Genomic DNA, 15083 nt, shown 5'->3' with positions numbered 1-15083 from the left:
CATTCTGATCTCCCGTCCTGGCTAACGACCTGTTTTTCCATCCAACTACACCACGATCTCCCGCTCGAGAAGATCCACTTCCGCATTCGGAACACGTTCTGATCCTGTGAGCGGCTTATTTCCCGCGTCCACCGGATCCCTGGCACCGCCTTTCCTCTATATTTCAATAAACTTGTGAGTAATGTTACGCATTTGGGTCCTACCTCTGTTCTGGGCGTGACAAAGAGTCTCAAAGGGCTTTACAGAATTTTTTTTTTTCTTTCTCTCAATTTTCCCTCTGTTTTTCTCTCTTTGTCCAATTTTCTCTCTTTTTTCTTTACTCTTTCCTTTTTTTCTGTCTTTCTCATGTTTTGGTTCTCTCTTGCTCTCTCTTTCCTTCTCTCTTTTTCTCTACCTAATAAAAGTTCTGACCAAACATTGTTTATATTAAATCTAACTACTCTACGGTCAAATGATAATTTTTGTCATGAATATGAACTGAATCTTTAGCCAATTAGAATACAGAGCATAATGCACGATGCAAAGCAGTGAGGTAGAAAGGCCGTGAAAAGTGAACCTTGTGTAAGCGAGGGTTTACTGTACTAGTTTACACAGGTCCCTCGGATTGATTTCAGAATCGTCTTAGAACTCTAGGAAACATGTAAACAGCATATAGGTGGTGGGAATGGATCCAAAATCTGGAAAATGTAAAATAAGCAAAAAAGTAACCTACATTATATAATGTATTTTCTACAAATAAAACATAGAATAGGGGGAGGCACTTAAATTTTTCGGCTTCAGCATATACTCCCTCCAGGCACATGTTTATTTACTGTATAATTCAATTATACTGCCGTTTTTTTTGTGCAAAAAGGTTAGTGTTTAGTTTTGTTACACAATGGTTGATGGTGTTTTTTGTGATTTGCCTAAATAAAAAGCAACAAACACAAACATAAGTACACTCCAGCAAATAGATCGTATATTCCAAAACTCATACATCCAGCTGTGTTTGCGAATACGTTTTAGCGCATTTTCCAGCTATCGTGATTTGAAATCACTTCAGAAAAGCCAACTAGTTCCAACATCTGTAAGCAGCACTGTAGTGGCTGAGGGGCAAATATTCTGGCGTGCTTTCTTATTGATTGGTTGGATTCCCAGTCCAGGCGTGAGCGTGGAGAAAGGAGGGGCGCCGCGAGGCTGGAGCTGCTGCACCGTTTGTCCTCCCTCCACCGCTCTTCTCTCCATCTCTATCATCTTGCCATCAGCGCTTCTCGTGTCCCGAGCTGGCGGGGCGAAGGAGAATGTGCCGGGACCCGCGTGGAAGCGTCGCTGGCGCGGTCGGCACTTGGTGACCGCGGATTAATCTTACTTAACCCTTTATCTGTTAATGCGGGAATGAATGCGACTGAAAAAGCTTGAAAGTATCCACGTCCCAAAGTCACAAAGGTGAAGACAAGGATTGATCGCCTTTTAAAAAAAAAAAAAAACACCCACCAACCCCCCCGGCTCCAGGAGAAGGAATTTGCGCACCGGCAGCTGCAGGGGTCAATATGCCAGAATGGGTCCTGTCCAATATTTGTTTCTCTGTGGACTTCTTTACGCCCAAACAAGCAACGGTAAGCAATCTTTTGTGTGCCTATTTATCCGCGACGCGCTTTTTGCGCTTGAATCGTGCAAACGCGCGCGCTCGTGTGATCCGGATGGCTCGTTTCTTCTCAAACGCAACAAAAGCGCACACTTGAATGCATTTTTTCCCGTTTCACTAATTCCGTTCGAACTTGATGGATGACTTCCTGCAACACCTGAAGTATTTTTTTCCAATTGAGTGAAACAAATGAGTTCCCAATTAACACAAGGCGCTGCTTTCCTTATTATATTAAGTTGGCAAGCTTGGCTTATTTAACTCAATTCGTCCATCTGCTGTAGAGAAGGTGCTTGGTATGAAAATGCTTCTTGTTCGAGTTTCATATGAGGGTCTCCAAGGTAAAAGGTTGGCATTGACATTTTCAGCACGTTTGACTGCCGGAGGAGGCTACAGCCAAGAATATTGCCCTTGATTATTATACCTATTCTGTGTTATGCATCAACAAGGAGAGCAGACTGACTCCGTTATCTTGTGGACAGACTTTTCCGGAGTTACTTCCTGATTGTAACCACATAACTCATTTGAAGCTGAAAGTATCAGATTTTGACGTCTCCAGATAATTGGATCTCACATAAATAGACCTAAAATCAGATTTTAGAAAATGATTTATTTACAGAAAATGAAAAAATTGGATAATGCTTGAAAAAAACAAAACAAAGAAAACAGTAAAGTTCACTTGGAACCTGATAATTCAAAGTAACTCGTACACAGTCTCGACTACGAATCCCTGTTACATTATTCTGAAAAAAATACTATGCATAAATGAACAAAACACAAACGTAGGAAATCACAGGATATATTGGAATAACTATTTCAAAATGAACATAACATTAAAGCGAGAATACACATGGGACATTCTCGTGGATGATAGAACATCTACATAATATTACAACAACAACTAGCTCTAACAAAACCAAACATGAAAAAATAATGAACAAACGGATCATTCCCATTTAGGGCAGAACAATAACAAAGATGCCATGGAAACCAGACCATGAAAAATAAACACTTATACTATCTGAACAAAACGTGAAAGGAAGACAATGCAGGGGACATTGGAAAAACAACAAGTACTAACTGAACAAAACACCAAAGGAAGGAGACACAGGGGACATACTCACGTGTGGAAAGAAAAATTTAGGTACTGCAAAGAAACAAAACAAACCAAAAAAATATTCATATACCCTTAGCAGTAGTTTTTATTAAATCCGATTTTTTTTTTTAGTTTTGAGAGATTGTATTTTTTGTATTTTTATTTTTAAAAATAAAAATAGAAAAAAAACTAATTTAAAAACGCAAACTTTATTATCTAACAATAATAGATTATTGAGCTTAGTTTAAGTAATATTTCCTACTAAGATGAGAAATAAAGTATGTAAAATGAAAAAAAAATATCTACAATGTAACACAAATTGATCATTTTGAGTTGACTGAGACAAGTGAAAATGAAACTAGAACAAATACACATAAAATATTTTTTCTGCCAAAAGGATTATATTTTTATTTTTTGCACTACATCCTGTTTCAACACCGACCGACTCTAACAAAACAAAACATGAATGAGGAACAACAAAATAAACTATCCCACATTTGGACAGAACAACAGCGAATGAGCCATCACGAACAACTAAGACATATAATGAGGCACATTAACTGTAACTAAATTTTATACTTTCATATCACTAGATAACATCAGATCATTTATTTGATAATTTTTTAACTTTTTATATCATTGTTTTTTGGGAGGGGGTTTGGTACCGGAATCATTTTCGGTGACTAACCCTGTTTTATGGAGGTATTTGAGCTTGTGTTTCAATGAGTAACTAGAAAGACAATGCTGGATATGTTGAACCATTTACTAACTAACTGAACAAAACATGAAAATAAGACAAGGAAAGACATATATTCAAACTCTGATAAAATAATTGCAGGAATGACTGTAAGAAAACAAGATACGGGGAGAAACAGTAATCCGACAAAGCCGTGGAAGATCGCAGTGCCCTTAGATAGTCCGAAAACTCTTTTTGTCATCACATCCTTGGGAAAAACCTCGTGACATCATATCCTTAAGACACCAAAGAGAAAAAAATCTCACAGAAAGCACCCAAACACAGATCATGTCAGAGACAGACTGCTTGGAACGCTAAGAGGAGTTGACCTCTTATTCAGAACCATGGACAGCTCCCCGAGGCACAGGATCAAAGCAAATTCCTCTAAAAGGTACTTTCAAAGAAGACTAAGCATATTTGCAGATGTTTAATGTTACGTGGTTTCAAATGATTGATGGTAAATTGAACTTGAATTCCAAAAAAAGAGCAAATAAAACATTCACTGATAACACGAGCCTTTAATACTCCTCCAGACAAACTATTGTGGCAGCGACGGATCTTTTATTATATTCGCCAAGCAGACTTTCATTTCCTAAGAGCAATAACATTACATTACCGATGTACCGGAGCTTGCAAAAAGCACGAGGACTTATACCCGAGATGTGTTATGACCTCATCTTGAAATGAAAATGAGTTTCATCCTAACAAAAGTAAAATTGAGATATGTTAAATGGATACGGGAAGGACCAAGGTCGGACACTTTAGTCAAAGCTGAAAAAAACACGTCTGCAAAAGAAGAATCTGGCAGTCTTTGATTGAGTGTGAAGGAACACGGTTTACTACCCAGCTAATTGAAGCGGCTCCTCTTGTGAATCAATTGAAATGACTGAAAATGTATCAACGAGCTAAACAGCTAATGTATATATGTATATAAACATGTTTCAGCTAGCACTCAAGTAATACTTTGCCATATATCAATAAAGGCTACATTTTAAACGATAAATAATGATTAACCATAAATATTTTTTTCATATTTAACTATTTTACCTTCACCTGTTCCATTCTTAAATTTTGCCGTTTTGTCAAGAGACCGGACCAGATCGGAGGCAGGAGGCAGGAAGGATGAACTCATTCGCGTTAGCGATCAGTACTTTTATTTAGCAAAATAAAAGTTGTCCAACACTCAGGGACAAAACAAAACAAAAACAGGCTTACAGGCAAACAGGAAATCAAACTAGGAATAATAACAAAACAGGCTTTTACTCAGAACGTGCAAACACAGGTTTCCTCAAGACAGACAGAACAGATTAATGCAGAACAGAAAACGCAATGAACCAGCAACCGGCAAAACCCACAACCCACCCTTAAAAAGCACACACGCAAATTAGAAAATCTTCTACAGCCGGTGCCCAGGGGGCGGGTGTCCCCTGCCCACGGCCCGATGATTGCTGGGATGGGCTCCAGCACCCCCGAGACCCTACTGAGGATAATGTAGCTAATGAGTTGAGATGAGACAATTAAGAGATTTCTTTTGAAACCCATGGTCCTTTTTTAAACCCCCATTTGAGAACCACTGCCCGAAACTAACACAACGTTTCTCCCCCGTAGGGTCTCGAGTACGCCAAGAAGACTCCCCTCCCCGCATCGTGGAGCACCCCTCGGACCTAATCGTGTCCAAGGGGGAACCGGCCACGCTCAACTGCAAGGCGGAGGGTCGCCCGGCCCCCACGGTGGAATGGTACAAGGACGGCGAACGGGTGGAGACGGACAACCCTCGCTCGCACCGCATGCTACTACCTAGCGGCTCTCTCTTCTTCCTGCGCATCGTCCACGGGCGCAGGAGTAAACCTGACGACGGAAGTTACGTCTGCGTGGCCCGAAACTACCTAGGCGAGGCCGTGAGCAGGAACGCGTCTCTTGAAGTAGCTCGTAAGTCGGAGTATCTCCGGGCTGGGTTTACTTGCTCTTACTGTTTGCGCTCTTCTCTATGTGGGAGAGAGGCTGGGGGCGATTGGCTTAGCCATTCAGAGCTAAACTGAGCTGAGTTATTGCCGTGAACAAGATGCACTCATGCTCAAGCATCCATGAACACCCACACTGGTTTCTTCAATTTTCTGTTTTTCATCTCGTGGTAAAAAGGAAGTGGTGGGGGCAGTAAGATGTCCCCTGGAAAGTGCATATGGGTTGGTACAAATCCACAAAGATGGGCAGAAATTTATTCAACCAACAAAATCCCACATCTAAATATTTACACACATAGATTTGATTGAATTGAACAAACACCACCCCAGATGAATTCACTTAAATAACCTTCACCCCAAACCACCTCACCCAAAACACCATCATAAGCATTTTGCTCTTGTGACCGGTGACAAATCGATTGGGATAGACAGCAATTCATCCAACCAACAAAATCCCACATCCAACAGTTTAAATAAATACTTATGATTGACGTGAACAACCCTTACCCCAAACAAATTCACAGAAACATCTGCCACCCCAAACCAATTCACCCCAACCCCCATCCTAAGCTTTTTGCTCTCGTGACCAGTGATGCATCTACTGGGATAGGCGGGAATGTATTTAACCAAATCCCATACCGACCAATTTCAATACATTAATTTGATTTATGTAAAGAAGTGCCACTCCAGACCTATTGACGTAAACAACTCCTCCCCTAACCACCTCACCCAAAACTCCATCATAAGAATCTTTGCTCTAGTGACAGGTGACAAATCAGCTGGGATAGGTGGCACTTCATTCAACCAGCAAAATCCTCGATCAAAAAGTTAGAATAAATTGATTTGATTGAGGTAACCAAATCCCACCCCTGACCAATTCATGTACTCGATCACCACCCCAAACCAAATAACCCAAAACCCTATCATAACTTTTTTGCTCTTGACCAGAGAGGAATCTGATAAAATAAGCCTCAGCCAATGAAATCCCACATCCAAAGTTGACAATGAAAACACACTTCTCCAGACCAATTCTAAAAAACAATTCTCACCCCAAGCCACTTCACCCAAAACCCCATCCTGAGCGTTTTTGTATTATGAGCAGGGACAAATCACCTGGGATTGGCGGCAATTTGTTCAACAAACAAAATCCCAAATTCAAAAGTTAAAAATAATAAATTTAGTGACATATACAATCCCCACTCCAAACCACTTCACCTAAAACTACATTGAAAAAATTATGCATTCGTGACTTTTTTTGTGCTTTTTGAAGTTTTGTTGATCTCTTATAAAATGAGAGATCAACACAACTTCGAAATGGTAAGAAATTAGTTTCTATGCAGTTATGATGCAGTTGTTATGCACTCTGATTACTCATGTCTATATTGCCCTGCAGTTGTAATGATCCTTACAATAATACAATTTTGATCATGGTTGCTTTGTGCTCTTTGAAAACGTTTTCAGTTTCTATGCATTTGCTATGTGCTCCTTGATGATAAGATGTTCAGTTGCTATGCATTTTCCAATAGGTCCTTCTGTTTAACCTTCAACTACGCTGTCAATTGTCATTCAGTCGCTATGAGCTTTTTGATGATGAGGTTGTTAGCTGGTTTTGACTTGCTATGTGGCGGCAATGATGACACTGTCAGTTACTATGCAATTGCTATGACCCTTATGATTAGAATATCTTCAGTTGCGATGTAGTTGCTGTACGCTTTTTGATGTTAAAGTTGCCAGTTCCATTGCCGTTGTTACAAACTTTATGATGACAATACATGAGCCTGCTATCCATTTGTTGATTACTTTGTCAGTTGTTATGTAGTTGTAATTTGCGTTTTGATGATGACGTTGCTACAAAGTGTCTGTGTCCCCAGTGTTGATGTTTTCAACTGTTATGCAGTTACAGTACTATGGTACCTGAGATGATGACGCTGTCAGTTGTTAGCTGGTTTTGAGTTGCTATGTTGCGGTGATGATGACATTGTCAGTTGCTATGCAATTGCTATGACCCTTATGATTCGAATATCTTCAGTTGCGATGTAGTTGCTGTACGCTTTTTGATGTTAAAGTTGCCAGTTCCATTGCCGTTGTTACAAACTTTATGATTACAATACATGAGCCTGCTATCCATCCGTTGATTACGTTGTCAGTTGTTATGGAGTTGTAATTTGCGTTTTGATGATGACGTTGCTACAAAGTTTCTGTGTCCCCAGTGTTGATGTTTTCAACTGTTATGCAGTTACAGTACTATGGTTCCTGCGATGATGACGCTGTCAGTTGTTAGCTGGTTTCGAGTTGCTATGTTGCGGTGATGATGACATTGTCAGTTACTATGCAATTGCTATGACCCCTTATGATTAGAATATCTTCAGTTGCGATGTAGTTGCTATACGCTTTTTGATGTTAAAATTGCCAGTTCCATTGCAAGTTGCTTTCTATCTATCCTTTGATTACGTTGTCAGTTGTTATGGAGTAGTAATTTACGTTTTGATGATGACGTTGGTAAGAAGTTTCTGTGTCCCCAATGTTGATGTTTTCAACTATCATGCAGTTACCGTACTATAGTTGTTGCGATGATGACGCTGTCAGTTGCCATGCGGTTGATAATGCAGTGTTTGGTGGGGAAATTGTCTGTTATTATGTAGTTGCTATGATCCTTGTAATAATATCATTTCAATGTATTTAGTTTGATTTGTATAACTTTTAACTTTTTACCGTAACATACAATATTTTATATTTAGCATTGTTTTTGTTTTGCTGTCGTTGTGTTTTTATTTTTTATGATTATTTAGATTTGTAATATTTCAGTGTTTTATCATGTGCATCTGTTATAAACACTGGTAGGTTGTGGTTTAATAGCTGCAAATCCTGAGGCCATTTGCTGCCATTCCTATCAGTTTGTCCTTTTCCTCACATGGTTGGTCTGTGCCTTGCTGTAAGCACATTTTATCTCTGTTTGTGTATTCAGTGTTTTGGGGATGTAGGTTGGGTATAAAGGAAGGTATTTTTTTGTTTTATTGTACACTAAATGTTTTTAATACAGCACTTTGAGTGGCAATGTTTTGCCTGAGAAATGCTTTATAGATGAATTTGATTTGATTTGAACATTGTCAGTTGTCACACAGTTTATGGGTGCTCTTTGATGATTATGTTGTCAGTTGCTATGCAGTCGTTACTATCCAAGTGCAGATGTTGTCGGTTGCTATGTAGTTATCGTCCGCTATTTTACTATCAAATGTTCAGCTGTTATGCCTGAGCGACTTTTGTTTTTTGATGGTGTTTTCAGTTGTTATGCAAATGGTAGATGCAATTTGAAGAGAAAGTTGTCACTTGTCATACATTGCTATCCTATTAGTGACTATTTCTTCCATTGTTATGATCTTTGACAATAAAGTTGTCAGTTACTCTGCGGATCATAATGTAATTTTAAGTTATGAGGTTGTCTCTTGCTACAGTTTTTGATTGTTATGTTGTCAGTTGCTGTTTTGTTGCTATGCACTCCTTAATTATCACAATTTCGGGTTCCGTACAGTAATTGTGGGCATTTTACTCCTCGATGAAGTTGTCAGTATGAGGTGGTTTTCTTTTTTGACAAGGAAATGGTCAGTTATTATAGCTCGCTATGCCGTCAGTGTTGATTTTTTTTTTCCCAATGCTGTGCAGTTGCAACATACCTCGCCATGACGATGTAGACAGTTACTATGTAAATAATCATGCACTTTGAAGTTTTCCATTGTTTTCAGTTGCTACGATCTTTGAGTTGAATACGTTGTCAGTTGCAGTGCAGTTTCTGTGAGCTCTTAGATGATGATGTTGTCAGTTGCTATGCAGTCGCTCTGGCTTTTGTAATGATGACTTCAGTTGAGATGCACTATTAAGTTATAAAAAGCTATGCAGTTGCTATGGGGATTGTGATTATAATGATGTTGACAGTTGCTATGCAGTTGTCCTGTATTTTAGGTTTTATATGCAATAACTAAAGACAAAAAAAAGATCATTTTCTGGAATATTTCTTCTTGCTCACATACTTCATAACTTGAAAATATCGGTCACTGTTTTGAAAGAAAAAACCTACAGAATCCAGATTATTTTTTTCTTCTCCACTGATCCTCTTGAATAAAGAAGCCCGACCTCGCGCACAACCGCAATGGAATTTCATTTTGCGGAGCTTTTAAATAAAAGCCGAGCTCATTTGCATTTCTGAGCCTTGGCAGACATTCGGAATTCAAAATCTCCTCTCTTATTTGGAATGTGAGTTTTAGGCAGGTGCCTTCCCGCCGCCTACATCTGTTAATGAATACATTACGTATTCAAACTCAATCAGTTTTGCATTTGAAAACATCCATTTCAAGATTATTCTCCCCCGAGTTCAAGAAGTACAGTGGAACCCCGGTTTTCGAACGCCTCTCAGTTCGAACAAATCGGAGTCCGACCAAAAATTTTGAGAAATTCTTGCTTTGCTGTTCGGTCAGAAAATCGGAGTAAGCTAAGCTAAGTTGCTACAGGTGAAAAAAGAAGAGTAGTGCGTACAACTATTGCATTTAAGAAAGAAATAATAGCAAAATATGAAGAAGGTGTGCTGATCTTGCTAGGGAATACCCCAACCTCCACCTGCGCCTTCTGCTGACCACCACAAAGGTAAGAAATCCTATTGATTATTATTTTCTTTATCATTTTTTTTTTCATTTTTACACGTTCGTGTTAGCGTGGTCTTTTGTAGGGAAGATTACGATAACGCGAACGTATGATTAGCCTGGGTTAGCTTTGTTTACGTTAAACATTCAAGTTAAACATTCAGGGTGTTTGGAACGGAGCCCATTATTCAGGGTGTTGGAAGGGAGCCCCCTTTCCAATGAAGCGCTAGCCACTTGTTGTGGAGACCCGGGCGCTAAATGACTTTTTATTTTTACACGTTCATGTTAGTACGGAAGATTACGATAACACAAACGTACGATTAGCCTGGGTTAGCTTGATGTTTACGTTAAACATTCAGGGTAAACATTCAGGGTGTTGGAACGGATTAAAACGATTTACATTATCTTTAATGGGAAAAATGATTTCGGTGATCGAACAAATCGGTTTTCGAACTGGGTTCTGGAACGGATTATGGTCGAGAACCGAGGTTCCACTGTATTTTGGGAGCACTGAAAAAAACTGAAGACTGACTAAAATTGCGAATGACATCACATGGTTTGAAGGTCATCCCGGACAACCTTAACCCCGGCTTCACTCCCGTCAGCGTGGAACATTCCTTGGAACCGTCAGGCGCCGCGGACACCGCGGTAAACAACATTAGCCTAATTGGCATCATTTGAGAGTCGACGCCATTCTCCCCCCAGGCATGAAATGGTGTTCGCTCACAAAACGCCTCGCATGGATGCAATCATTTAGGCCGCCCCCGTTCGCTATTTGCGCTTTCCCGTTGTGTTTGTTCAGGATTCCGACAGTCGGGCAAGGCTCTGAAGCGGACGGGTGGGCGGGGTGTAAAACTCAGATGTTGCTGCGTCCATTCAGCAGCTATTAGCAAATGTATTTCGGCTACGATTGACTCGCTGGTGTAGTAAATTAGTAATAAGCGCTATTGGCTCCTGCTTGCTCTCAGAACAAATAAATGATAATAAATAATAAATAATAAATAGTGATAATAAAAAAACATTCAAAAAGCTCTCCGACCAAAGAAAGGGTCAAAAATGGAATAATGTTTTTTGTCGTTATAAATATTTGCTTTATTTTGAAATCCTGACTAAGAATTTCAAAGTGTGATCTGAAGTAAAATATTGTAAAAATGTTAGTAAAGATTGAATTATATAATTTTTCTCTTGCTTCTTTCTTTTCTTTCTCTCTTTCTTCCTTTCTTCCTTCTTTCCTTTCTTGCTTCTTTCTTGCTTCTTTTCCTTTCTTTCTTTCTTTCTTTCTTGCTTCTTTTCCTTTATTTCTTTCTTTCTTTTTTTCTTTCTTGCTTCTTTCTTTTCTTTTTGCTTCTTTTCCTTTCTTCCTTCTTTCCTTTATTGCTTCTTTAATTTCTTGCTTCTATCCTTTCTTTCTTGCTTTTTTCCCTTTCTTTCTTGCTTGCTTGCTTGCTTCTTTTCTTTCTTTCTTTCTTTCTTCATTTCTTGCTAGTTTCTTTCCTTTCTTCCTCCTGTCTTGCTTCTTTTCCTTCCTTTCTTTCTTTCTTTCTTTCTTTCTTTCTTTCTTTCTTTCTTTCTTTCTTTCTTTCTTTCTTTCTTTCTTGCTTCTTTCCTTTCTTTCTTGCTTCTTTTCCTTTCTTCCTTCTTTCCTTTATTGCTTCTTTCATTTCTTGCTTCCTTTCTTTCTTTCTTGCTTCTTTTCCATTCTTTCTTTGTTTCTTGCTTCTTTTCTTTCTTTCTTTCTTCATTTGTTACTTGCTTCTTTCCTTTCTTGCTTCTTTCCTTTCTTTCTTGCTTCTTTTCCTTTATTTCTTTCTCTCTTTTTTTCTTTCTTGCTTCTTTCTTTTATTTTTGCTTCTTTTCCTTTCTTCCTTCTTTCCTTTATTGCTTCTTTAATTTCTTGCTTCTTTCCTTTCTTTCTTGCTTCTATCCTTTCTTTCTTGCTTTTTTCCCTTTCTTTCTTTCTTTCTTGCTTGCTTGCTTGCTTCTTTTCTTTCTTTCTTTCTTTCTTCATTTCTTGCTAGTTTCTTTCCTTTCTTCCTCCTGCCTTGCTTCTTTTCCTTCCTTTCTTTCTTTCTTTCTTTCTTTCTTTCTTTCTTGCTTCTTTCCTTTCTTTCTTGCTTCTTTTCCTTTCTTCCTTCTTTCCTTTATTGCTTCTTTCATTTCTTGCTTCCTTTCTTTCTTTCTTTCTTGCTTCTTTTCCATTCTTTCTTTGTTTCTTGCGTCTTTTCTTTCTTTCTTTCTTCATTTGTTACTTGCTTCTTTCCTTTCTTGCTTCTTTCCTTTCTTTCTTGCTTCTTTTCCTTTCTTCCTTCTTTCCTTTCTTGCTTATTTCCTTTCTTCCTTCATTCCTTTCTTGCTTCTTTCCTTTCTTTCTTACTTCTTTCCTTTCTTTCCTGCCTATTTTCTCTCTTGCTTGCTTCTTTTCCTTTCTTTCTTGCTTCTTCCCTTTCTTTCTTTCTTTCTTGCTTCTTTCCTTTCTTTCTTTCTTGCTTCTTTAATATCCTGCTTCTTTCCTTTCTTTCTATCCTTTTTTCTGTCTTGCTAGGATCGGTGTACATCGATTTAAATGTGCCGTGCCCAAAAAAATGATAGAAAACAATGCTTTGGTGGCTACAGTTTGAGTGCTGCCCAAATAGTTAGCATAGATGAAGCATTTATTACAAACTAGCGAGGGTCGCTCTAACACTAAACTTTCCCATGATTTGGGGTCACCATCAAATAAGCAAAGACAACGTATCTCCTGTGTCTTCCAATTCAGGGAATCCCAAATATAAGGGTATCGCTGGTTTCTTAAAGTTCATGAGTCCACAGTTAAGATTAAAGAGTAATACAATTCCTACTGTGACCTTGGTGCAGAGCTAAACGATGAATCAGATCCTTACCGGATTCTTGGTCGCCACTTGGGTCATCGAGATTTCCAACATTTCAGGAAATCGAGGAATTTTCCCAAATGGAAAAAAAACTTTGAAACAGGCCAAAAAAAATTATAAATGCAGTCTTTATACTGAGAATAAACTTTGAAAAGGTCGAGCTAACTGCGACGTATCGCCAGGGTTGGGTAGGGTTACTTTAACTGGATTACTTTCAATGACTTTTGGATTACTCCAATACCAAACATGCTAATAAAAGACAAAATAAACTAAATATGAATAAAATTATGACTCACAACACGTGGTAAGCTTTCTCTCCTGGCTTTGATCTCTTTGATCTCCGGCAAAACTAACACAAAATGCGACAGAAAGAAAATAAAAATAAATCCAAACAGCTTGCCAACATCATTTTTGCCGTTCCATGTATTCCGTTACTCCCCAAACCTGCACAAAATTGAGTCATTTTATTCATATTTAGTTTCTTTTGTCTTTTATTAGCATATATGGTATTGGAGTAATCCAAAAGTAATTGAAAGTAATCAAGTTAAAGTAACCCTACCCAACCCTGCGTATCACACAACGAAAAGAGTGACCAAAGCCTGATATAGTTACATTAATTACACATAAAATACGCAAAAAACTATATAAGAATATATTCAACAGAGACCTCTAATATTAAAAGGCAATATTTCCAAATCACATTTAAGCAACCCTTCACTAGTACTAAGAGAAACGGAAACAAACCTCATCAAATAATAATAATAATAATAATAATTTCCTTGCATTGTCATTCTGTGTAACAATGTACACAGAACGAAATGTCGATTGCACCTGACCCGTTGTAGCGAGCCGATGCAGCCGCAGCCAACAGAGGGCGCCGCCGACCACTTTTTAAGTCTTAGGAATGACTCGGCCGGGGCGCGAACCACCGACCTTGTTTAGTTCAGGTTTTTCATCCATAGTGAAGCACACCGTCACCGGGTGGAGTCAAACGATAGAAATTGAGAAAATATTTTTCGAGCAATGTCTTGCTAACAATTGCTACTGATAATGTCATGTCCTGTCTGTTGTCTACCATGGCGTGCATGTTCTGCCTGAAGTATAAAACGATGAAAGACAGTTCTTGATATGATGTGTATGATGCCTATAATGTCTTTTTTCAAAACAAGGAATAACAAATCAGTGTTTGCCAGTTAAAATAATGTTTTCACTTGTTTATATATGTCAAATTATCCCTTTATTTATTTTTTATTTCAAACTCGGTTTTTACAATTAGCGCTATCTGTCACGGATCAGACGGACGATGACCACAATTGCGTCGCATTAAGGACGTTTATTTAGGGATGGGGGGAAACGGCAGAGAGGGTCTTGGAGTGAAGAGAAATCTTGAAGTGGAGATTTGGGACTACCTTTAAGAAAGATGGCTTGAAAAATCTTGAAGTGGAGATTTGGGACTACCTTTAAGGAAGATGACTTGAAAGATGGAATGAAGAGGAAACCGAGGAACAAGGTTGGTGTGGCAGTTCTGGAAGACCGGGGTCAGGCCTTTTCAAGGTTTCTTCATTTTCCTCATGTTGAGGTTTTTGAGTTTTTCCTGGCACTCATGTAGGTTTTAGATCTGGGGATGGTGTAATAATAGTCTGTGGTTTGCAATAATCTGTTGTTTGTGCAGCCCTTTGAGACTCTTTGTGATTATGGGCTATACAAATAAACATTACTTGACTTGACTTGGCAGAAGAGAAGTCAGAAGCGCAGACAAACAGGTTCCGGGTGTAGATTTTGCAGACGATCTGACAAAGGTAGGCTGTAAGGCAGGGCTTTAAATACAGAGCTTGATTAGCTGGGAATTTAAAACAACTGGTGGTAAACGAGAACAGACAGGTGGAACAGATCAGGGCGCAGTAACAGAGCAGGGAGGTAATTGGTGCTGGTTACCGGAAGAGAGAGAGCTCATGATGCTATCGCTAACTGGTAAATGACAAAGCTCATTGATATTATAACAGGAAAGTTACAATTTCCTTCTGCTGTGTGTTTTTCAAATACAAATTTTTTGACTGGTTCCATTTAAGTTAGGAATTGAAAAGTCAAATCTATTGAGAAGCTGTTTTAGGATAACAAAAATTAGTTTGAATTATGTCACCGAAGCAGGAGTTTTTGATTATTCTTTTCCC

The 15083-nt window shown here is 38.7% G+C and overlaps 1 protein-coding gene across 2 annotated transcripts in view; it reads left to right on the top strand.

Moving 5' to 3' along the window:
- Nucleotides 1-1145: 1145 nt before the first annotated feature.
- LOC148349025 (roundabout homolog 2-like) overlaps nucleotides 1146-15083 on the top strand; it is a 134654-nt gene continuing 120716 nt past the window's right edge. The window contains exons 1-2 of one of the 2 annotated variants that reach the window (XM_088320769.1): nucleotides 1146-1595; nucleotides 5062-5382. In XM_088320769.1, coding sequence (XP_088176895.1) covers nucleotides 1538-1595; nucleotides 5062-5382 — 379 coding nt within the window. In that variant the 5' untranslated portion in view covers nucleotides 1146-1537. The remainder of the gene's footprint in view (nucleotides 1596-5061; nucleotides 5383-15083) is intronic. The other variant, XM_088320770.1, reaches the window with a different exon arrangement.

This window comes from Urocampus carinirostris, chromosome 17 (assembly GCF_059441175.1).
Source record: "Urocampus carinirostris isolate Australia breed hairy pipefish chromosome 17, RoL_Ucar_1.0, whole genome shotgun sequence".
Lineage (NCBI taxonomy): Eukaryota > Metazoa > Chordata > Actinopteri > Syngnathiformes > Syngnathidae > Urocampus > Urocampus carinirostris.
This window is presented reverse-complemented; position numbering and strand designations above follow the sequence as displayed.